This window comes from Sinohyriopsis cumingii, chromosome 6 (genome assembly GCF_028554795.1).
Source record: "Sinohyriopsis cumingii isolate HCF-2022 chromosome 6, ASM2855479v2, whole genome shotgun sequence".
Classification (NCBI taxonomy): domain Eukaryota; kingdom Metazoa; phylum Mollusca; class Bivalvia; order Unionida; family Unionidae; genus Sinohyriopsis; species Sinohyriopsis cumingii.
In genome coordinates this window covers 2,686,528-2,713,541 of record NC_142966.1, presented here as the reverse complement: position 1 = coordinate 2,713,541, position 27,014 = coordinate 2,686,528, and the positions used below count along the sequence as shown (strand labels likewise).

Genomic DNA, 27,014 nt, shown 5'->3' with positions numbered 1-27,014 from the left:
ATTTTATTCGGGACTTTAAATTACTAGGACTTGTGTTTGTAATTCTTGGATTATTTTGGGATTAATTTACAATACTGTAAGCCGTTTTTTCTCTCATTTTCACTTTTTATTCTAGGGAAATAAATATATTAGTTAAATTTTACAAAACTTGTTGTCTTTCACTCTTTTCTGTTAATTATCATAAGGGCATAGACTCGTAACAAAGGGCACACTTGTTCCTTCAAGAAAAGTAGAACAAACGACAACCAATGACTTTTTTCTTAATGAACAAGTGTACTTTTTATAAAGACACCGTCATTTGCAAATTATATTTGTATGTGTTTACATTTCCCGTCACAAAATATAATCCTCTTTAAAGCAAATAAGAAAACATAATATAAAAAATATCTATGTGAAGTTTATTGTCATTTCTTGAGGACAAGAACAAATGTTCTAGATATGGACGTTTCGGACATAGGAATCTTTTAAACAGAGAGGAAATATATAAGGACTTCATTCGGATTTCTGAAAGTGTAATTTCACAAAGAATGTTCCTTATATACAAAGACGTTTTATTAAGCATTTGCCGGTACAAAAGCACTAAATCAAAGCTTGAATTTGTTTCTAAAAGTAGTTCCTTGTACTCAGCTTAATCGGTGAATACTTTTATTTTAATAACAGCATATTTTAGCCAAGACTGTAGATCGAATGGTCGATGGTGAATTAATTAGTGAGTGATGGATAGATGAATATTTATTTATTTATTTATTTAGTTATTTGTTTATTTATTATATCAGAGACGCCATTCAGCTCTGGCTGATTTAGATCCCTTCCTAAAGAGGTTTACCGTGACCGGAAGAGCTACTTCGGAGGAGTATGACATACGGCCGTGGACTTTCCGGGATTTATTCACAAAGGAGTAAGTGAGAATATGTTACATTATCCGACACTACTACAGGGAAACAAGCAAATAAACAAAACGGACTCTCTCTCTCTCTCTCTCTCTCTCTCTCTCTCTCAGCACTTCACGATACGATGCTTTTCATTACGATATGGTCTTTCACGCATAGTCGCATAACAACTTGGTCCGAAGGTAAATAGTGTTCGCAGATTTGGTGATCGGTGATATCTTTCTCCACTGACACCAGTTCACGTAAGCACCATGCCTATTAACCCAATGTCACGCTCATCTAAATATGACATCTGATTGGTTAGTGATTTTACATTAGCCAATCAGACATCAAAATTCTTAGTTGAAGACGTGCGTGAGAAGTTTTGAAATTTCGGATTACCTGCTCGCTCCATTTTTCACTAAAATGCTCAAATTTTCTCCTCAAATTGAAAATTATACTTAGATAATATTATTTTTTCTGAGAAGCAGATATAGTGTAAATTATTCAAAAATCAATTTTCCTGTTTTATAATATGGAAACCTTCTAGTCTAAAAAAAGACAAGAGAAATTCCATTAATTTGAGGAAGTCGTCAAAATATCACCAAATATAAGACACGACTCCTTTAATGAAAGATCAAGATTTTATTACTACATTTTAATGCCCGACTTCTACTAAATGTTCGGTGGAAGAAAAAAAAAATCATACACACTAAACATGCAATAAGAAAGATATTCTAAAATCTCAGTTTAATTAAATTTTGAAACATTTTTTTTTTTAATCTGGGACCAGTACCTTGTTGGATTCTTAGAATATATTTTCTTTTGCCTGCCTAGAATGTTACATTGTTATGAAACATTTACCCTAATTTTTCTTTGCGTGACATTAAAAGCTGTAAAGCTTTTGCTTCTTAAGTGCGGAATAAGAAAACAGATGTCAGAGCCGCATGATTATCTTACCAAATTGATATTTGAATTTGTATGACCAGCAGCGTTTAGCTGAGTTCAGTGTTTAGATTTATAGTACAGTGTTTAGATTTATAGTACAATGTTTAGATTTATATTACAGTGTCTAGATTTATAGTACAGTGTCTAGATTTATAGTACAGTGTCTAGATTTATAGTACAGTGTCTAGATTTATAGTACATGTCGCTTATTAGTTGCTTGCATATTAATATTTTATCCATAAAACGTCCCATCGTTGAATAGCTTGTAAACATACAGCCGCCATCTTGTCTGAAGATATAGAAAAAGAAATTAAGAAAGAATGAAAGGAATACATGAAAGTGAGAGATAATGGAGCAAACAAGAAGCAAGAGAGTAAGTGTATTACAATTCATGATTAAGTTGATGTATATAAATTTAGGACAATGGAGGTTTAAGAGAAATTGACAAGCACACTATCCGTGTCCAGCAGTAACATTTTAGGTCCATTATGTCATATCTTGCACAGTATTTAAAGAAATAACAAAAGAATATTGCCGTTAATACAATCGTTAATTATAAGTCGGAAGCTAGGTTGTACAATTTTAAAGTGACTTCTCAATAAACAAATAAAGAATACAGTTTTTTTCGGGGAGTGGGAGTAAATCGGAATGAGGTAATAATGAGAGACTCCAAAGTGGAGTAAGAGATTTACTGCAGTTACTAAGACATTTAAATTTTTAAAACAAATTGGAATGATTTTCGGAAACACGATTATTACTGGCCAAAATAAAAAGCGATGGATATATATTTTATTTTAGGTGACGTTAGTGTTTTATCGGATGCAAGGAATATCTTATGTGGTATGTATTTTAGGTGTTTTATTGCTGAGTTTATTTCCGCTGTTGAAGGCACAACAAAAGAGTCAATGAGATTAAATAGAAAGGTCAATTATATTGATTTTGATTAATTAACCAGATTTTTTTAATAATCAAAAAGTAATTAAAATTTTTGGTTAATTAACAATGTTCGCTACATTGATTTTGTAATAGCAATAATGTGACTGAGATTCCAAAGTTAGACTAGACTATGATGTTGGTACTGATGTCATATTATTTTTTATTGCCGAGTGATATGTGATGCAAATTGTTGATAAAGTCATTCCGAAAGATTTATTGCCGAGTGATATGTGATGCAAATTGTTGATAAAGTCATCAGAAAGGTTTATTGCCGAGTGATATGTGATGCAAATTGATGATAAAGGCATCATAAAGGTTTATTGCCGAAAGAAAGGAAGGAAAAATACTGGTTCCCAATCTCGATGGTAGAGAAGGGAAGGAAAAATACTGGTTCCCAGTCTCCATGGTAGAGAAAGGGAGGAAAAATACTGGTTCCCAATCTCCACGGTAGAGAAAGGAAGGAAAAATACTGGTCCCCAATCTCCATGGTAGAGAAGGGAAGGAAAATACCTATTCCCGATCTTCATGGTAGAGATGGAAAGGAAAATACTGATTCCCAATATCCATGGTAGAGAAGAGAAGGAAAACATCGATTCCCAATCTCCATGGCAGAGAAGGGAAGGAAAAATACATATTCCTAGTCTCTTTGGTAGAGAAAGGTAGGAAAATACCAAGCCCCAATCTCCATGCGAGTAATTCTTATTTCAAATCTAATTCCATTTAGTTTTCATTTGAACTGGAATTCTTTTCTTTCTCTTGAAGTATGGGATATAACATGATTTGGACAATTTTGGCCTGCTTCCCGATATGATTTATTTTTCGTGTCGTGGTGTTTCTCATTCCCAGTATATCTAATATAGTTTTACATGTTACTGGTATTCAATAACTCCACATAATCCTAGGAACGTAATATTGATATTAAATCTTTTTATGAACTGGTTTTCTTCTCGTTGTTTTACTGTTCTTAATTCTTTACTACAACGCCTTTTCGCACTTTGCCATATGACCTGGGTTTTGTCATAGTTCTACCCCAATCCAATGCAGCAGAAGCTATCAAGAATATCTAAAGCAGAGTTGAGAGAAGTGTCATCGCCAGCTAATAAGAGAGCTGAGTCATCAGAATGTTGACGTCTTAGATACTGAGAGGATAGATGGTCCAAAATGGAAAAGTCTAAAGACTTTCTTTTATACAAGAACATTGTATTAAATCCAAAGTTTTTCGAAATCAAGAATAACTAAATGTGTTGGGATGTTATCATCATCTGTTTTTCTTTTAAGTCAAAAATGAGGCGCGTACATTCATCATTAAAAGACCATGATTGTGTTTGAATTATTACCTGTGGAAAACATTTATTCTGTGAGTCATAGATGAAGATGCAATTTTTATAACAGCATTCAAGAGAGAGACGGCTATTCAAATAGTTTGATAAAATTTTGACTTTTCTTCTTTAGGAATATATGTGATAACTCCTTGCTTTAGTGTAACTGATAAACTATTGTTTTCGCATGCAAAATTTACGGTTCTAACCCCAAAAGGCTTCAAGTCAATTCAGAAATACAATTTATAGAACTCAGCAGTAAAACGTCATCTAAGACCGGTGATGTGTTCACTTGTCATTTTTTCGTTTTTTTTCCCCGTGTGTATAGACCTTCACGCAATGATAGAGAGCCTTCCAGTGTTTGTTTCTCGTCTGTAGATAGTTTGCGAATAAAGAGTCAAAATGAGTTATTGACTTATGAGTTTCTAGTGGAATACAGGTTTTGTGAAAGGTTTTCTATTCCGTTAAAATGCTATTCAGATCTGTTAATTCACTTCAACAGTCAAGGATAAGCTTTGAATGTTTTGAGTGAATGCCTTCTCTTAGGGTTACGAAAGAATTTAGAGCTTTTTTTCCCTCCACTTTTCATTTTTCTTTTGCTGTTAAGATCGTGTCCTGAACATTTTCCTCCCGGAGAATTTTTAAAATATGCTTCCAATATGCCAATCATTATGTTCAGGATTGTCGTTATCATATAAACATTTTGATTTTAGACTTTTGCTCTCTCTTTCTCTCTCTCTCTCTCTCTCTCTCTCTCTCTCTCTCTCTCTCTCTCTCTCTGCCGAGTGATACGTGATACAATTTGTTGATAAAATCATCAGACTTCTACCACCGAGTGATATGTGAAGTTTTTCATAAAGTCACCAGAGAGTTTTAACCCTAGTGATACGTGATGCCAATTATTGATAACGTCTTCAGATAAAAAAACAATTCACAGTGATACGTGAGGCAAATTGTTGACAGTCATCAGAGAGCTTTATTGCCTACTGATACGTGATGCAAATTATTCATAAAGCCATCAGAAAATGTTATTTCCGAATGATACATGATACAAATGTTTGATAAAGTCATCAGTGTCACGTATATTTAAGTGTCCGTTAACTTTTAAAAAACATGTTATTGCATGTTATTGTAATGTAACATTGTTTGCTGAACTTGACCTTGTCCAAAATTGAGTTCATTTCTGCCTTAACTCATTGACTTTTTATATTTAAAAACTTGTTTCATCATATGTAATCAACTAATACATAGCTAAATTATTCTCTTTGTTTATAGGCTTAATATCAAGATCTGTATTAATAGAAAGGTGAATATGTTTATTTGGTCAGGGATTTGGACTTTTCTAAGTGAATTTTATAGGTTATGGTTTTGATTTTGTACAATTTAAAAAATATAATTTCTTTCCCTTGAATACAAAGTGAAAATGGGAAAAGAGAACTTACAGTATTGCGAATTGAATTTTAAAAAATGCAAGAGTTACATATACAAGTCCTAATAATTTAAAGTCCAGAATAAAACTAAGTTCAAGTCCCGAAGAAATCCAAAACTGATGGCGATGACGTGTCTGTCATAACTTTGATAGTGTTGATTTGCCAACAGTCTTTTGTTGAATCACAGTAATATAATTCCCGGTTTGAATTCAGTATAAATTTCAGTATAATCGTATCCAGCCATACCCAGAAATCACATCAGTTGGTTTTTACTGATAGGCACAGGGAATTCAGAGATAGCCTTGACCTCAGCGTCTATAGGTTTAACTTGTCCATGTCCCACGATATGTCCTAGAAATGTTGCACGGCAAAACTAACTTTTAGGTAAATTAATTGTTAAATTTGCATCAAATTTGCATAAGTGAGTCTGTCATAGAATTCTCGAATTTTTGCTAAATGGTCTTTCCAGGTGACGTTGAAGATGATGACATCATCGATGTAAGCATCACAATTATCTATAACAGATGTAATCATGTTCATTAAAAGCCGAAAAGTACTAAGCGAACATTTCATTCCGCACGTGCACTGATTATAGAAAGGTGAACGGTGTGACTAAAACATTATTTTCCATTACCAAGAATCGATGACTGCATTGTTAAAATTGAAAATGCAAAGTATGTCACCAAATTTTACCTTCAAAAACAATTTGGCAAATTCCACTGACGGAAAGGGAAAAAGGAAATTTCGGCATTAGTGACTCCTGCTGGCCTTCATCAATATAAAGTGATCTTGTTTGGGATGAAAAGTTCGTTTAGTACTTTTCAGCTTTTAATAATTTATCAAAAACAGTTATTACTTGCATATGATCACTTATTTCCAGGAATGTTTCGAAAAAAGAATTCACTATTTGCTGAAGAATGATTGGAGCCGAGTAAAAGTGACTGGAGTAGACTTGTTCAGAAACTCGGCTGAATGCGATCATTCTTTAGCAAATAGTGAATTCTTTTTTTTTCTTCAAACATTCCTGTTTGAGAGGGTTCATCCTGTACGGGTGTTGTTTCACGGGCGTGGAATTTGCAATTTCAACGTCACGGTAGGTTTTATTTGCTCTTGTAGGAACATCTGAAAATAAGTGATCATGTGCTAGTAATAACTGTTTTTGTTCATTCTTATCTTGTTTTTGCAAACGCGAAATTTCCTGGTCTAGATTATTCATAATTTCTGAATTCCGAAGATTTGTTACTCTAAAACCAGCAGAGTTTAATGGCATTCCTTCGCTTAAATCCTCACCGAGTGGGACAGATACAAACTAAATTAATTGCAAGATTAACCTGGATTAGGATTGGCCGAATCACCGATGAATGATATAGAACCCTTTGACATAAATCGCTTATAATTCTCCATAATAAAATCAGACTGGGGTTTATTAGACCCAACAAATGTATTGCTTTCAATACATGAACGTGACCTTGACTTCTTAGCATTTGGAATAGGTCGATCTTGATTTTGTTACTTATTTTTCAATTTTCAGCAATCAGAAATAAAGTGTCCTTTCTTCTTGCAATAGGTACACGTACGAAAAGATAAGGACCTCTGAATCTTATCAGAAACTTGATATATAATAGTTGTGCTAGATTGAAATTTGGAAGGGCTCTTATTAGGCTGAAATACTGTTTCTAACAGAAGACTGCTCAGAAGAAGACTTACTTACAAAAGAAACTTTGTGAGTTAAGGAATACTCGTCAGCAGCACGAGCAGCATTTTCTAAATGTTTGACCGTATGCTCATCAAGATAAGTATTAACGTCAATATAGACGTAATTATTGATCTCTTCAAGTAATATGAGTTGTCTGATATTTTCGTAATCTTTATCAACTTTTTTTGGCTAAGCACCACATATCAAATAACTACTTTATTTCTTTTGCGGGGCCCCGAGTGGCCGAGTGGTCTAAAGCGCTCTTCGTTACGGATCACTGCCATCTCACCTCTGTCTGCGGCGGTTCGAGTCTAAGATTCAGCCAATGTGGGCATGTGAGAAAGCCTGCCAGTAGCTTCTCGTGGGTCGGTGGTTCTTTCCGGGGTTTTCCGGGTTCTTCCTCCACCATTAATACTGGCCGCCATGTATAGCCTATTGTGCTGAAAAATGGCGTTAAACCCCACAACAACAACATTTCTTTTGCAAATTCGACACGAGTTTAACAAGCTTCTTTTAAATAGTTCCTGCATTTATGCAGATAAGCCTCAGGGAGTAACTCATAATCCCTTAAAGATACATTTCTTATTCAGACCATAGTCATCACTTTGCTGTACTGACTGGGAAGCATAGATGTCTCGGGCTTTGCCATAAAGTGCACCCTGTAATGATATGATCCAATTCTCTCTTGGCCATTTCGAATTTTCAGTAATTTTTTCAAAATGATGCAAATATATATTTATCTACTTCTTTTTCTCTAAATATTGTCACTAACCGAATATTCTTCGTAGATTCAAAACATTAATTTGTTTGTAAAGTGGGGATGTGCTTGTCACTTGCCAGCTCTAATTGACTTAATCTAAATTGAAATTCTCTTTCTTCCTTTTCTTGTTGAATCTGCATTTGTCTCTCTCTCCTCTTCCTACAATTGCATTTACATTTGTTTAATTTGTTTCTCTCTCTTTCTTCAAAAGCATTTGTTTTTCTTCTTTCTTTAACTGCATTTGCCTCTCTTTCTTCTCTTTCTCCAAAAGCATTTCCTCTCTCTTTCTTTCTTATTTAATTGCGTATGGTTCTCCTCTTTCTCCAATTGCATTCTCCTCTCTCCTTTTTCTTTATCTATTTGCATTTGCTTCTCCTCTTTCTCTTTCTCAAGTTCATGATTTCTTAACTCTAATTCCATCTTGTATTTTAAGTTTAATTCGTTTACTTTTATTTTATAGTCGGATATAGAATTACTAATCAGATCCAATGCACTTTTATCCAAAACATTCTTTTCCACCAAATATTGGACCAAAATATTTATTTCTTGCTTCATTAAAGAAGCGTTTACCTCAGAAAGATCATATTTTCTGGCAAGCTGAAGCAATTCATCTTTTTACAAAAGGTCTAACTGTTTCTTAGTAGGATTTGAAATAAAGATCCCCACTTTAGATGACATTGTAAAAAGGTTGTTGGTTTCACTAAAGATTTCTAAAATGTGAAATAATACTTAGGATTTTAAAATTTCCGAAACTATGGGAATTCCAATTTCAAAAACGGAGTTTTCAAAAATATTTGAGCAAAATTCGTATATGAAGGACGAGCATCCAATTTTCTTTTACGAGTCTATGCTTTTAAAAACAGTAACAGAAAAGAGTGAAAGACAACAAGCTTTGTAAAATTTGACAAATATTTTATTTTCTTAAAATAAAAAGAGAAAACGAGAAAAAAACTTTACGGTATTGTGAATTAAATCAAAAATTAATCCAAGGATTATATACTCAATTCCTAATAATAAAAAGTTCTGCTTAAAATTCACTTCAGGTCCTGAAGAGATCCAAAACTGATGGCGATTACGTGTCTGGTATAACAATCGGAGTGATGATGTGTCTACAGAGCACTTTTGTATTTCTAAAGAAAATAATCATTTGAATTCAATAATTAGAAGAAATTAATATTCAGCCCAAACTGGTCAAAAAATAATACGACTTGAAGGTGCTAGATGTTAAAGCACGACTGACCAAATCCTCACAATCACTAGATCATAAAGTTCCGCACTTGACCTCTGGTCACAATTAGCTTTTTCTTTAATAAAAAACATGAAATAATGGAAAATAACCTTCTAGAATGATCTAATGAGCCTTGATTACTTACAACACAATAACCTGTAAAATTCACTTAGGAAACTCCAAAACCCTGACCCAAATCAACATATTTACGCCTTCTTGTTTACTCTGTAATACTCCTGATATTAAACGTATACACACAGAGAATATTTTAGCTTTGTATTTGTTGTTTATATGAACGAAATTAAAAATGAATCAGGTTAAGTAGAAATGAATTCAATTTTGGACATGGCCAAGTTCAACATATAATGTTACATTACAATAACATGTAATGAAATAAAACAATTTCAAACTAACAAACAATTAAATTAAATATACATAATTGATTACAACTATGGTACTTTTCAAAAAGAAACAAATTTGGTGCTTTTGGTATTGTTTGTATGCCCGGCAACTTGGTTAATGCAGCCGCAATATCACCGCCGGTGACTTTTGTTTTAACTGGAACTCTTAATTCTACCAATACCCTTGGGTGGTCTAATAAACGTAAACTTCTTTGCTCCACATCGAATACAAGTTCCACTGGTCGCAGCTCGTCCATTACATGTCCGAACTAGAGTTGGATTTGCGGTAAGTGTTTTGGTATGACATAGCACACACTATGAAGATAAGATAGCATTATAACTCTGTGTTATTCAAAGGCATCACGTGAAGTAAATTCGCAGGTGCTTTCGATAAAAACAAAGAATTGAGAAAAATCAAATAATTTTCCGTCATTGACTGTTCTGCACAAGCAACACTTAAACCGTCTAAACATGGTGATGAAACCGTGTTTCCAAATTCAGTTCGTCTGTTACGTTGTGAAGTTTTAATAATTTTTAGAAATTATTATTTTTGGAATTGTAATTTAAATTCATATCATTTTAATAAAGAAAATGATTGTTATAATTTTTGCATTATCTGATTCTACTATGGTGCTAATGAACAAGTTAGCCAGTAGATCTTTGAAGAGCCAGATAAGGCAAACCGGTGTCTACGTGTATTTTCATGCACGGGTATGTTCAGCTAGTGCTAATTACAGATGGTACTCTGGGATACTTTCTGACAAGATTATGTTGTTGGACGGTGCTGGCAGCCTCATGAGAGTGATCGATGCACCTGTTGAAAATATATAAAACTCATTAATAACCTGTTGCGTATTTAATAATAATGTTCTATCACGATAGGGAGGGTCGTCCTTATGGAGAGTCTGTTGGAAAAAAATAAAATTAAAAAACGCAAACGAAAACAATTGTGGGGTCACACTGAAAATTTATCCGGCAAAAGTGACGGAAATTGTTCCGCTCATTTAGCTTAATGCGGCCAAACACAACAATGCCTCAGTGATATTAAAATTATCCAAGTCAGAGGTGACACAAATGCAAAAGACTGGTGAAATATTTCCATCCCTTGTTGCAATCCCTGCGGTTTTGGCAGCATCGGATTCAGCTGTTGAAAAAATTGCGGCACTAAGGGCTTTCGGAACTGCATCTGGGATGGCACTAAAAAAGGTAACGTCTCGTGGTCATTTAAAAATGGAAAAGGCCTTTGAGGAACAATTCCTAGAATACCCTCAAGCAGAGGTCTTCGATTACCCTGTAGCAGAAGATCACGCCGCTCATCAATTTTGATTTACTCGCGATGGCAAAAATAATAAAACAGATTAAATGAACTTGCACTGATGGTGCCACGCTCACGTGAAAACGTCATCGTCAATCAGGATTTGACAATAAGACCTGGCACTAACTGGGTCTCATACGTGGTGAAACCTAAAAATCGTTTTTATTTTGACATTTTGACTCATATCGACATGCACCACCAGATGAAGTGGGTAATTATTTAACCAAACACGATAAACAACCAGGCTTTATTCGACTATACCAGTACAAACACGGTTGGATGGGCCTTTACAAGGTCATCTTGTTACAGAAGCGTTGAATGCAGCGTAACGTTCAGCAACACCGCAAGTACTTATTGATTTCACATTAAAATACGTTTAATATTAAACAAAATGTCTCTTAAGATTTATGGACGTTATTCTGGCCGACGACACGGTGCTGATATGGATCTAAACAGATTTGCCACGAAGGCGGATTTGACTGAGTTTACCAGTAAAGTTGTTGGCTTGGACCCACGTGACCTTCGACTTTGAAGATCATATAGGCAAAATTAAAATGTTTAACGTGGACATTCATGATATTATTGTCAAGTTGGAAGGAGACTGTGCGGTTTAAAGAAAACAAAACTGACTGACATGAATGAAAACGTTGGAATCAGATATTCAGGTTTTTCGGTTGATCATATCACGAGTATGTTGATAGCATGGTTACAGCAAAACGATACTTGGATGAACAGATCGCTAAAACAAAATAAAGTTTGGATCAAAATCACTGACACGCCACCATCACCACGTGCAGTAACTTTCTCGAATATTAAGCATAGACCAAAAAGTTGGCTGCAGCAGCAGATGCAAAAGCTCTCCGGAATTGTTTCTACAATGCCGAAGTGGATTACACCGATGTATCCACCCCAGTTACGTTCACCAATGAATATTTTACACCAACATTGACTCAACTGGGACAAAAATGATCCCGATTATCATTCATCATGGATGCAATTATTCGGACAGCAGTTGGGCAAATACGATCGATAGCTACGAACGGTGCATGCGAAAAGAATGCACAATCAACAGAGATTTAAATATTACTGAGGCAGAGTTTTTCATAATTGTATGGCAATTGTACCAGTAAAAAGGGTAATTGTCTAGAAGTGGTGTGCGTATTGCGCATGCAAGTGCTGATGAGACCGAACAGGGTCTGCTTGTCGTACAATTAAAATAATAGATTGTGGTATTAATAGAAGAACTATGGTGGACCCTCAGTTTTACGGACGTGAACAAAATAATCAAATTAAAACAAAAGCTGAGAGAGGAATTTAACACAAGAACCGCGCTGATCGTAAAATATAAACGTCTGTGTTCGTTGTAGCAGCTATTTACGGCCTGTTGCTCGTGTTGTGACTGGAATCACAACAACAACCATAGTAGGTGCACCAATCGGAGATATTGTCGGAGCTATATCGATAGTAACCGGTGTCTTTGGTGAAGCTAGCAAATTAATTTAAATGCGATTGCGTACACGAGTAGGTGTTTATGCTTTCAGCTGCACAAGACAGTCTCAATACGATCAGTGAACTGTATTCAGTGACAATTGAGAACAAAATAATCAGTGCGGCAAAGTTTGAAATGTTACTAGCGGAAATGGAAAATCAGACAATTACGAACACAAATAAGAAACAGCACGGATATGCAAAAAGCAAAACGAGTAATGCTTAAACATCCTTCGATAATGATAAAGCATGAATATCGATCGAATCTTTTGTTGCCTTAATATCGATCAGTATTGTGTGCAACCACATACAAAGCAAGCACTGGTAGTAATAATTTGCTATTGTTTTACCCTGTCGAGCTCATTGGGCACTGACACCCGTTGTCGAATCTAAACCTATGACTGGATTACGTGCGTGGTTAATTAAATTGGTAGACATGCATGAGTCTCATATAGGCTAAGAAAGGCATGAGTGTAGAGTCTGTGAAGAACGTCAGTGACCCAAGGGTGCCAGAGAGGCAAAACAGACACTTTGCTACTCCTAGGCGTGTGGCCTGCTAATATATATTCACACTTGTATAGACCCGTGTGTCATTCCGTTTCTTTTATTAGGGATATCAATATACAATTTTCGACACTTCAGATACGCTGTATATATTTATGCACATAAGCAACATTGCATTTCACATCCTATGCAAGACTATCATTTCAGCCATATCATATATTGGTGGCCGTATGCATTCATAACTTATTATCTAACACATACAGCTAATGTGTGTGTAGAGGGATTATCATGCTATTCCAAACCTAGTACAAACTATCGTTCTGATCGATAGTCTGCAGACACTATTGCGTTCATGCGGCCTTACTGTGTATGCATGTTTATTTTACCTATCAAGTCAAAAATCATCCTATTTTCTGAACACTTTATCCAGTGTATTTGTTGCATTCAGTTAGATTCGACTCTGGGTAAGCGAATATGGCCATTCAGCTGTCCTGTCAAACTCCACCCTACAGACAGGTGCCTTTTATCACGTTATTTGCAGTCCTGGTCATTATTATATTTTTTCTTTTTCAGTAAATTGGCCATTACTAAGCTTCTTGCTTTCCATTTGTGTCAGTACTTAAATGTATTCAACTCTTATGCTCGTATAATTTATACCTGCTAGCATCAGGAGGGCGTGAGTAGAGAAAATGGAGAACAGAGGAGGTGGATTGGTGAAAAAATAGCAAAAAATATATGGAACCGTTGGAATGACCAATGAACGGTAACATAAACTATATGTGACACGTGATATTTTTTATATGTGCCATAAAATGTGATCATTTTTATTTTATATGAACAACATAGAGGACAGAGGGGTAAACAATGACGTAAAAAATATCCAGGGCACCGTTTCAGTAGCCAGTTTATCTGTCCCTTCATGGGGTACCACATGGTCAACTGAGTCGTTACTTACTTGATCCATTTTTTATGTATATTTCAATGTAGTCCTCGGAGTTTTTTATTTTTACATCCACAGACGCATTTGTTATCTCAAAATATCTTTTTAACGCACGATACTTTCTTCCACCACAAGCTAACATAACTGTAAATGAACCGCACAATACTTATTGCGACATTTTTTTTCCCAACATTGGATAGCTAACCCAATCATCAGCCACTTATATGTCTGAGTTAGCATTATACTATTAGCAAAAGTCTAATTAGATGAAAATTCAATTAGACACATAGCATAATACATATTAAAGAAATGCAATTGTATAGCATTGGTCAGTGGGACGAAGCTTGAGTATTGCAATAAAAATATCAATATTTCACCGGTAGTCTTGACAACAATAGCAAGTATATATTTAGAATAAAATTTATTGTCGACCATACTACCCAAGACGGTCTTACTTGGATTATTCGTGATAAACTCGACTCTGTTACGGAATCACGGAGACATTACAAGGTAGTCATAGTAGACAAAAAATTCTAAACCTTTTTTTTTTACCGGAATCGACAAACCATAATATAATAACGCGTATCCAGTTTCAGCATTTGTTATTGCGCTTTATCGTTTGAATGATCCAGACATAGCTTTTCTTGCTCCAGTGAAAACAGGCTCGCTAAATTTTGTGACTCAAAGTATCATTGAGCATTCTGTAAACTCAAAACGCGGTAACAAATTAACAGAATGAAGAATTTTTAAAAAAATAATTAGGAAAAATATATCAATACAACTGAAGCTTGCATATATAACATAGCAGAATTTTGTCATGCATGGACAGAAGCAGCAACAAAATTTCCGAGGGAGAGAATAATACAATTTTATGATGGCGTTATCTACGAAGAAACAATCTACAACTAAAGTAAGCGTGATCGTGTATCGGCAACGGAGATGACTCTGCGTAGGATGAATCAATATTTGATCAGTTTCTTTTGCCGTCTGGAGTTCTTTATAGGAAGGAATCACTCCAACATGCATTAAAAAAGATTATGGTAAAATATGTCGGCAACAACGATGATTTACTCGTTAACTGTTTCACAGGGTCGTCCTTTGTGGCGCATATAGCCCAACAAAAAAAAATTAATTGGCGTCCAACTCCAAAATAATTTTTCGATGATATATCACAATCTTGTATTGAGATTGACCATGGTGGTCTCTGGAGCACAACATATAATCCATCTGATATGATCTCAATTGATAACGTAGCGGCTTATCCGGCGGCTTTTCTTGGACTTGGCGAGTGCCATCGTTATTTCGAGATGATTCGGGCATCCAACACAAGAAATGACACGAGTCCCAATAAACGGTCCACTACCAAATATCGATCTTACTGGATTTGCCGAGATTGAATCAAGTTTTCATCGAGTATTCATCCTTTGATACCAACTTGGTGCAGTATACACTTTAATAAACCGGATACCAATGTCAATTTCAACGACTGTTGACCAAAACAATCAGTGTCGTTGGGCTCCAATAGTGTTATTACGATACATGCTCGATACCAAGAATATCACATCGCTCAACGTAACCTCTGCAATAATTTCATACAAATTACAATTTTTTTCGGTAAGTTCACTCAGGGTTCATCATTCGATAATGCTCGTCGTTGCACAAGATTGATGATGGATCCAGCCAAATTAGGTTTTGTTGTCAAGGATACAGCGGCGCAAGGTGTGTGTTGGCATACTCGTCAATAAACATCTTATCGATGAATAACAGATTTCCTAATGACGTTGTTAGAGTCGCCACAGATTCTTTTCACATTAGTCATTGTAAAATGGATATTGTGAAATCATTTATCGACAATGCTGGCGATGCCGGTTGGGGTTCGTGGCGAATAAAACATGAACAAATACGCAATTATCTGGAGTCATAGCAATGATAATTGATCAGATCCATCATCATCACCGTCGGTAAAAGATCCAATCACGAGACATAACACAGTCTATCTGAATGATCCAGGCTTGCCAGAGAGATGAGACAACGTGGTGTCAGCGCATGCACCACTAGATGGTTAGGTGATGCATGGACCCCCGAACGAATGGGTGAGAAATATATCCCGCTAATAATTATCTGAGATTAGATTTGTACAGTGAACAAAGAAACATTACAGACATTTCTTGATTAGTTATCAACAAAATCTACTGCAATTAGTATGTATGGCGATCATGGACAGCCTCCACCGTTAATAGGTGAATCACCACACGAATATTTGATCAACCATGTTAGCCAATACGAAGAAGTTTTTGCGACTATCGATCACAGGATGAACAACTACGACGACAACTGAAATCGTTAATCAGATTACAACCTGACAAAATTCAATGGAAATAATGCGTACCGTAATTTCAGAGACTCCAATGTCCGATTTCTGGAACTTGTGGCGCCCTAATGATCCAATAGTTGTATCCCGGAAAAACGTCCGTGATTCACTTCAGCGTAAATTATTTAAGCTTCACAATAAAAAAATTCCTGATCAGCTAGTTCCATTATGTTATCGACCAACAGATACACGCCAACAAAATATACTTGTTGACATTCCTGGTACCGGCATGAGACAAACATTCGTTCTTAATGATATCGTCGAGGTTCCAATAGAGGCTGTACAACATGTGTTTTCATTAAACCCACCGTGCTGGACTCTGGGATATGTAATAACAATTCATACGTCTCAGGGATTAACAAAATCAGATAACAAGATCTGGATTGTCGATGATCGCATCGAATGGTTAAATTTAGTTTATCCGGCTATGTCTAGAGTAATAAAAATATGTAAATTACACAGGTTTGACTACGTGTTGGAGTTGCCAACAGCGTCACAAACAACAGCAGCGTCAAGAAGGAATTATCAACGCAGTGAAGAACAAAGTTAGCTTGTTATGAGCGAGATGACCACAAAAAATAACACCATTGTGATCTGGATGTGAAATTTGTCATGACGCTGAAACAACGACAAAAAATCACTGCTCCGTCTGTACCACAATTATATTGTAACATTATTTTCCCAATGAAATGCGACAATTTACCTCAGCGTGTGTAACTCTTGTTAGCGTTTTTGTTTTGCGCCTATGGGATCCTCCGTATCCGATCTGGTGGTAAATGAACGTTTTCATTAATTGCCTGTAATTGTTCACGTACAATTGCACGTGGAGGAGCTGTTGAATCTAGTCTGTATAATGATGGCTGCGCAGTAGATCTTACCACGCTGGAAATTTTATGTGTTGTTACACTCCACACGGGATCAGTTTTTCTTCCTACACCCCTTCATGTTCACCAGGTACATATAAATACCTCACTGTTACTTTACTACTCATCACTGGTTGTTGCAGCTGATCTGGTGATTTTCGCTGTGGTATATTTTTTTTCTTCTCACAATTGCATCGACAGATTTCATGTTAATTACACTCGTGACCTCGTCGTTTAACGCGGCCACCACACGATGTAGTCTCATAACCCTTTCACGAGATCTGTCCTGAACGTGCAGTAATTCTTGAATATATTGATTTCCAAAGAGTCGCGACGCAAGTTTTGATTAAATCGCCCAATAATTGCCGTATAGCGATGTATCGTGGTGTGTCCACGTCTGATATTAACGTGTTGTTGTAGCATCAGCGTCGTTACTGCACCGATAAACTCTTTGACAGCATCAACTTGTAGCAATTGTGGCCATCACAAGCCGAGTGCGGCCGGGATCCACGTTGATAAATTTGTCAAGACGCTGCTTCAACCTCAGTTGCTATTTTAGACGATAACTTTTCAGCCTCTTTGTGGCTACTTGCAACATCTACGACAATCAACGTGCATTGGTACGCACGCCGTTTATGTACGTCATGTGATAAAAACAAGATCTGCCTGTTGAATCGTTTTTGGTACGTGTAAGATGAATTTGCCATATGGCCTGTCGTAAAAATACATTCTGCGGCTACAGCTCATGTGACACCTGCTGCATCTGTTTTTTAATTGCTGCTATGCCTCTCCAATATTATCTTGGAGTATTATAAACCGACTCCATTGTGTAAGTGCTGACGTTTAATTGCCATCTCACAACACTATTTGTCGCAGATGTCGATGAAGCGCCCTCCATCGAGGATTTTAACGGGGATATCAACAAAATAGTGGGTTACGATGATGTCATCCTTGTCAAATTAGCAAATCCAGTCAGAATATATTCACGGGAAAGATATAAAAACACAGATGTCATTAACATTGCTCAGCGGTATACTCAAATTCCCAAAGTATACAGAGATAGCTGTAATGTTTTGGTTTTTTAGCGGTGTTGATAAACATAAGCTGCGAAATATTCACCAGACATGGTGTCCCGGCGACATGGACATAAGTAAGTTTAGAAACGTCTTCGCACATGCTCAGAAAGCCCCGTTTGGTTTCATCACGATAAGTTTGCACGATTCAACAATATGTTTTCGAATTGGCCTCGATAAAATCTTTTATGAAAGAAATACATTTGTTGTATAATGAACCAGGAAACCATTAACTAGATTATCTCTACGATCGAACAATGGCAGCATGATGGTCTCGCGGTTTAGCTCGATGTTAAAAATAATGGTCTCGCGGTTTAGCTCGATGATGAAAATAAATCAACAATGACTTTGTGATGATACAGCAGCGACTTGAAGAGGGCAGATATACACTCGCGGCTGAGTACAGATTGATCAAATTACTGCAACGTGAAATGAAAGTGTTATTGGCGGATTTACACGGACAATATTATATAGCTAAATTTGCTCCATTGGCAAGTGCCATTGAGAAAATACGATCATATTTGTCTCTAACGTATGAAACTCAAGGGGGTGTAAGTGCACGTGCGAGCAATATACTTGTATTGGAATCTATTATGATTCCTGCAGAATGAGAAAAATAGCCCAAATAATAAAAATAATTAATAATTTAAGGACAAAAATTTTAATATTTATTTTGTCATCGGCCGAAGATTTTCTTATCGCGACATTGCCGTCGTCCACGTAATTCTTCGTTGCAGCTTCATATGTTCATTTCGGTTCTTCCAAAGCAGCAATTATCTTTCCAGTCATGACGAGTGAACCTGTTATCGTTTGTTGCACCTAAAACTCGCAGAATAATATCAGCCTACTTAATATTGCTCGTCTTTAACCTTCCTTGCTGATCCTGACAAATAACAACCTCATCCGGATCAACCCTCATGAGACGATTAAGATCAGCAAGTTCATCTCGTGTCACATACAGAGACAGATCAACTTCACCTGGGCACTTACGTATAGCAGATCATCCGTTAATAGCTACCATTATAAGCCATTAACCTGTTTAAAACGACCACATTTGTATTCATGCACGACTTTAAGCAGAGAACGGCCATAATAACATTGACATGGCGTTAGGTATCGCAAGCACTTCTGGACCGCATATTGGTGGATGCGTTATTGTCTGTGTTGGTAATGTTGAATAACAGAAGGTATGTCACCGGCTAAGCCACTGTATCGTAAAAATTCTCTCGGTGGTGCAAATCCATACGAATCAAAATAAACAACTCCACGTGGATGAACCGCGTATGCAACCCAATGAGTACCTGGACCAGAACCACTATCAAGATTAATGACAGCGGCTTCAACACGATGTGGTTTTACCGGTAATTGGTTAATTGATTGCGCATGAAAACACCTGAAGTTTTTGTTTAATCGCCAAACAGCATCAAGTAAATCAAAACCGGACATGGGGAGCTTTATCGAAACACGCCCTGCACTCTCTGACCTTGACCGTACCGAGTGTATGGTAATCTTGGATCGTATCCCTTTTTGGAGGTCTTTTTGCCATGTCCTGTTGCATTTTCAGTGACATACCGGCAGATGTTCCAAAAGCACCAAGTGCAGCAGCTTTTGCAACAGCTGGGGCCGTTGCTGTAATTAGCGATGGTAACGCCGCTAGAAACGGAAATATACTGCCGGTTTTGTAGCGTCGCTACTGTTTTTTATTTCTTGCTGTCATTTTAGTGTTTGAGCTGATGTTCAGTCAACAATAATTTATTTGGACCCTGCAATGCCGCTGATTTCAGAGTCATCTTTGCACCAGAATTCTTCTTCGATGCGGATTGCAGTTTTTTAATCTGACCAGATGTCAGAGTAACATTGACGTGATGGTATGACAGTATAACATCATGAATGATCTAATTACATATTCAGAAAACACTTACATGTTTTCAACGGGCTCATCAATGACTCTCATTAGTCCACCAACACCTCAAGCTACAATGTTTTGTCTGACAGTATAACAGCGATTGCTCTGTAATTGGCACTAGCACCTGGCGTTACGCGAGCCCAAAAATGTATATCAACGACTGTTTGCCGAAGCAAATCAAGGTGTTCGAGCGAGAACTAATATATCGGATACAACGACGTAAAATCTCGCCGAGATATCTGCAAACCAGTATCAACATCCTGATCACGACCAATAAATGTCATCAAACGACATATACACGTGTAGCTTGATTATTATCAAAATTAAAAAACACTTCTTGAGATGGTTCTTGCTGACCGTTTATCTTCAGAGAGATTTCACAAACTATAAGCGGGTCAAACACCAATGGGTTTCGCACCTGCGTGCCTACTATGACGTTATCCTCAAACGCTATAAATGTATGTCGTGGCGCTGAAACTCCCTGCTGTGATGCTATCTGCCTTGTAAATTGTCACGGAATTGTATTAATCCTTTTATTTATTAAATACATGTACTCGGGTTTCGTTTTCTATGTACAACAATACCCGAGGATGATTTATGTATATTGCACAATATTTCGAAACAGTTAGTTCGGTTCATCCTATGCCTCGCGTGCGAGGGGCTTTCGATGGGAAGAACCGAATACTTTCAGCGCACAGACGATATATGGCGGCATCGTCTGTGCATAAATACCTCACCGTATGACTAAATCTTCACATTACGGAACGTCTTGTCAGTGAGCAGTCTACCTTAAGGACTTGCACATCTTTAGCTGTAGAGGTATGTGAGTTATTTCATAATTTCTTGTGTATAATTTATAAGTATTGTACTACCACGTTTAGTTTTGTATATTTCTATGTAGCTTCGGTTTACGTAGTATGATGCAAATATTTTCTATTCTTGTCTGTGACTTAGCAAGAGATTTATATTATCAATATAAAGTTGTTTTTAGAAAACGTTTAGTACCATATGATTCTTATCAGGCACAGGTAGGTTCACTTCTGAACCTGTGTATTTTTTGTAATTATTGTGACGATAATGTAATCTCTATATCTTTCCGTATATAACGTCATTACGTTTTATCGTATATGCCCGTGTCCTGCATATATAACGGTGTTAGATGTATTTTCAGCTGGTCGGAGCCGCAGCTGTAGAACTGATCGGAGTCGACGTGGTACCAACTGTAGAGCTAACCATAAAAGTTAACCATATCAGCTGTAAAGATGAACTATAGCAGCCGTGAAGCTGAGTAAAGTCTTGCTGATCAAATAACAGGTGATCGGGCATTGCTGACTAATTGGTGGACGCTGATTGCTTGATTGACAAATGAATTGCATGTTGGTTTTGACTACCTGGAATACTGACTGCTTAATTGACCAGTGTGACTGGTAGCCAAGTGTGTTGGTGACGGAGTGTGTAACTTCATACATGTTATTATTTTGGCGTTGGCTAATTTTGGGGTTTGTAATACCCAGTGTTTTGGGACTGTAAAGATATTTTGTATATCTGTCTCTTTGTTTTCATCACTTTACTATTTGAGTAAAATGCTTCATTTTTCACAATTTGAGTGAATACATTTTGCTATATGAGTAAATTACCACATTTTGTACTATTTGAGTAAAACACATCATTCGTTTCGTCGTGTGCAATTACTGTAAATATTCACTCTCGTCCTTGTACTGTGTAAGGTCATTTATTTGTATTTTCATTTGTTGCATTATTAGATCCATGCGGATTATGTTAATTCCAATATTTGGATCTTATACACGCATGCATTAATCATAATTCTTTTCTCATGCAAGTCAGTCATCATTAAACATTGTATTTGTATCACCATCAAAAGTGTTTTGTTATAAATATTTAATCTAACCCGGTTATCTTGTTACATAAATAACTCAGCAATGGTACTCTGTACCCTGTCTGTGCAGATCGCCAACCACGACAACGTTGACTTGCCACCACTGTCCATGCAAGATAGCAGCCGTTGTTCTTCTACGAGTAGTGGTGTCATTGTTGGCATTGACAACGAAAGATTTGTCAGTATTACTTTACCAGCATCACCAACAGGGCGCCAGATTGCATCGTCGTCGGTGGCTTTTCTGACAAGCACAGTTGTGTGTTTAGCACAAAAAAAAAAATTTCTGACATTTTTGCAGAATCCAAAGATGTGACATAGTGGAGTTATACATGAAAATTCTCTGTTAGTACCCTTTAACAATTGATTGACGTGCTGCTAACCCCATGTTCAATTATGGGTTGACGCTCTGCAGTGTCGCAAAAGCAATGGCAGGTCGTGGTATCGTTGCAGCTGCTGATACATCGGAACTAACCTGTGCTAATTGTACCATGAGATGCTGCCTGTCGTCAGGGTGGTCAGCAATGTCCTTGGCGAACTTCATTGATGCGCCAACGGATCGTATATAATCATCGGAATATCTTGCCAGATTTAATATTGTCGTGGCAACATTCACATTTTCCAGAGATAATTCAATGTTTTTTGTTCGTCGATCATATACGTGGCACTATTAAATAATGCCATAACACCATTATTAAGAAAACCAACTCGAACTTCAGCTGCATATGCTGTATTGTCTGTTTTCAAAAGTCTTTCTTCGATCTCAGTGAATTCCTCAGCTGGCAGTAAATATCTGCTTGTATTCTGCACTTGTAGCTCAATTCGTCCACGTGCGTCAGGTACACTTGCGTCTTAAGAATATTACTGATAATCACGCACTGATTTATCTTTGAGGACTGGTGTGTCAATGTCAAATGCTGGATCAGATACACGTTTGAACATTTTATTATAATTCGTTGTTATCTAAAACGATGTACTGACACCAATAAATATCGCCAACGATGACGGGCCAGAGTTCTACCTGCTATTAGGTTTGCGATTATGTTGGGTTTTTTCTATCTCAGCTGTGGATTGTTTTGTCGATAATGGCACTCCAGCTAATTTTTTCAACCGCTCATTTGCAGCTTGACTTATTATTTTGCTGACATTTACTTGTATCACTTCGGTACTGGGCTGTTTTACTGGAATACTTACTTCAGTGTTGGGCAGTATCACTGGAATGCTTCACATTCTGCTGTGGTTTTTGTTCATCTACTCGCGCGAGTCTGTCTTTGACCGCCAAGAATGCTTTACCAGCAAGATTGCCAACAGTGCCAATAGCCTTATCACGAACGACTTTGATGGTTTTCATACCTAATTGTATTGCAATCTGGATAGTTTTTGGGGCTGTCCTTCTGAACTGACCTTGAGAACAACATCGGCAAGTCCATCTCCGTAGATCATTTTATAAACCAGTAATAGCGATTTTATCACCCTGACGCTTTGATGTCAACATTGGGTATTATGTGTAGTTATGTTATGTTTTTATCGCCAATCTAATTGATCACTCACTGTAATAATCGTCGTTAATTTCATCTTGCAGCGCATGATAGACGCCACTGTCCATGACGCCACCGGTAAATAAACGCTGACAAATAGCGGCTGTTTGATTGATGATTTCGTGCGAATTTTTGCCGCCTCGTCTTCGACCATTCGTAATTTCTAGTCGATCAACATCAGCGAGGATATTATTGGAAAAACTTCCGGCTGATCATTCGTGTGGTTCTTTTTCCTCTGCACTAGGCGGTATAAATTGTAATATTTTGGGTGATAATATGTATCCAAGTAATGCGGATTCTCAAGCTTTATTGACCTGTTTCTCAAATTCTTCAAATAAAGGCTTATATTTACCGCTAATTTGAGTTATACCATGGTGCTTTCGAAACACAAAACGAGTACAGTTATTTTTTGGTGACATCGGCGGTCTCTGGATCTAATAGTTTACTGCGAATTTATATCCTGCTGCAGCAATCGCTATAGGGTTTTCTTAAAGTATTCTACGACCTTGTAAATTCGGCAGGTGTTTTTTTTTTTTTTAGAAGGTTCCGGTTCTAATTCTAGTTCAACAAAAAGATCTCTTACATCACCAATCTCATCACATACTTGTTCAAAACCTTTAATTGCTTGCTGTATTGCTTTGCGTAATTGTTGTGTAGCAGCTATCCCAGTTGGAAGATCTTCGGGAATCTTTGTTTTTTTAATACTTTTTTCTGCTATTTTTTAGTTTCTTCTGCTTTTTTTCTTCTTTTTGTTGTTGTTGTTGTTGTTTTTGGTTGATTCTGCGGTTTGTTCCACCGACGGAAGAAGATATTTATTGGGTTTTGTGACTGGTTTAAATAATTGTTTTTGTACCCTCTGTAAATTCTACATAAGTGTCCTGGCGTTGTTGCAGTTGTTTTACAGAATCACGGACTGGGAGATACATCATAATCTCATTAGGTCGTTGTCAAGCTAATTTTGCTGCATGAGTTTTCATAGCAAGTGCAGAATCTCGGGTAAAATTGATTATTGTACACTCTGTAGAGACCTATTTTTCCGCATGCTTTTTTGGAACATTGTCTAGTATGTTGATAGCAGACCTATTTTGCTTGAATAACTCTGCCTGTGGACTACACGTAAAGTACGAATTTATATATATTATTTATTTGTTGTAAATAACGCTGTGTATACTGATATATTTTCTGTGAAAACGGCCCACAATCTGCTTAGAAACATTTCAAGTAATGTGATAACAGACCTAGTTCGCTTAACTAACTCTACCTGTGGAATGTCATTGTATTGATTTATTATTGGTCCATTATCTATGTACATATAAGGATTTTTCCCCCACCCGGCAGTGTACGAAGTTACGAATTTAGATATATTATTTTTTGTTGTTGTAAATAATACTATTTATGTATTTTATTTCAACTGAATATTCTGCAGCGCGGGATAATTATTAAATATCCGAAATGTTTTTTTATTTATCGTCAGCGGTGGGTATTTATATTTGGTTTTATCAGATGTATTTCGAAGCTGCGATATGTAGTTATAGTATCGTTGGATTTCCAAAACCATTACTGGTATTCTTCGCGGGTTTGTCTTACGCTTATTTGGGGGGGGGGGGGCGTAGGCTAAGCGTTCGAAAGTCAACCGGAAAGCGTACTGATAGCTGACAATTTGCGCATATCCATCACAAGTCGAACCTGGTGGTGGTGCGCTTTTGCTCCACATCGGGTTCGCCTGCAGGTAGGTATGCAAAATATTGTCAGAAATCAGAGCGTACCTTTCTGACCGTAGAACCATGGCCTGCGCGAAATCTGTGGACAACTTCTGAATTTCTAGTACATCGTTTCATATCTAGAATTTCACCGGGGTATGTCAGTGTGACCATAAAGAGGAAACACCTTTCCCCACCCCCTTATGGCAAAAAAAGACCGTAGAGGTAAAGAGCCCAAAAATAGCCAGAGATAAATATAGCCAGAAATGCATGAAAGATAAAGCCAGATATATATGAAAGATATAGCCAGAAATATTTAAAATCCAAAAGTAAAAATAGACCTCATTGAACGGTATCCCATGAAGGCAGAAATTGGAAAAGTGAGAAAACCTCATTGAAGGTACCCCATGAATGGATATAAACTGGCACAAACAAAAATAACTGGCAGTGAATTGGCAGATAACCTGGCACATTCAAAAAGCTCAGCATCTACAGTCTGTTTTTTTCCACTTAATATAATAATTAACTATATACAATGATTGGTTACTGAAATAGGGCCTTTGCGTTATTTTCACCCCTTTGCTGCTATGTTATTCATATCCTAACTAAAATATTATTCACATTTTATGGCATATAAAAAACATCACGATGTGTCACATATTGTTTATGTTACTGTTCATTGGTCAGTCAAACGGTTCCATGAATATTTTCTGGCTGATTTTTTTCACTCCCTCTGTCCGCCATTTTCTCTGCTAACTCCCTCTTGTTGCTTTGCTTCCTACGACGAATGTATGAAGTATCGGCTGTTGTCTTTTATTATAGCAATCCTCAGGATCAGACTTACATCGTATTAGCCCATTGTGGCTCTACATACAGGTGTCGGACACTCTTCACAACCCAGCAAACCTTTCCCCAAGTATTTACTACTGGGGTATTCCTAAAGAGGGAAATCAAAGCTCGGTTGGTGCAGTGTGCAGAGACGAGATTTTCCAGCGTTATGCCAAAGATTTTTTTTTTTATATGTGCAATAATCTTTTTAATTGAATCTATGCCTAGTGTGTTGTTTACATTTTCATTTTTTTCTCAAAGTTTACTATTGTACAGGTATGCTTTCATTATTTTCAGGTAACACTTTGGTATTGAAACAAATTCGCGAAACCAGTTGAATCAATATTTACTGAAGCAAAGACTTTTAAGATCTTGACGCAATAGCGTGTGTAACGTCATATCGATTTTAATTCAGTTTGTGCAAACAGTTCTGAATACTTTGTTAAATATCTTTTTATTTCGATACATTTAATGCAGATCTATGAGCAAAATAACGTACTGTAAAATAGTTTGCCGCTGCATTTGCAAAACACTCACACTTGTAGCGATAAGTGTGTCACGTGACTTGGGTAAATGACAGTGACATAAACATGTCGGAGACATAATAATTCTGCTGCTGAGCAAAGTGTATACTGTAAAATCTGCAAGATTTTAGTGTATTCTTCGACTGATATTAAGACCAACTTGGATAAAGTTTTCAGATGTAATTTTCTGTCATATCCTATAATTTTGAGTTGGTTTTTGTCGTTTTAAAGATACGCATGAATCCAAGGAAGATGGCCTGCTTTCTTGCAAGCCACTGTATGCAATTGATGTGCGGGAAGGGAATGCTGTAAACGATGCAATCGATGAACAGTAGAAGATATTTATATTATCACTATAATTAATTTGGCAACTGTTTATAATATATGAAAGGATAGTTTGGAGCTTAGTAATGCGTATGCAAAATATATCCCGCATTTCAATATCTGATGAAAAACAGACTCCGATTGAAACCTCCAAAGACA

At 36.7% G+C, this 27,014-nt stretch overlaps 1 protein-coding gene across 1 annotated transcript in view; it reads left to right on the top strand.

Annotated features, from left to right (window-relative positions):
• Positions 1-27,014, top strand: part of LOC149796277 (cyclic nucleotide-gated cation channel-like) — a 62,251-nt gene that overhangs the window by 17,424 nt on the left and 17,813 nt on the right. The window contains exon 3 of the mRNA XM_089960191.1: positions 777-898. Coding sequence (XP_089816317.1) covers positions 777-898 — 122 coding nt within the window. The remainder of the gene's footprint in view (positions 1-776; positions 899-27,014) is intronic.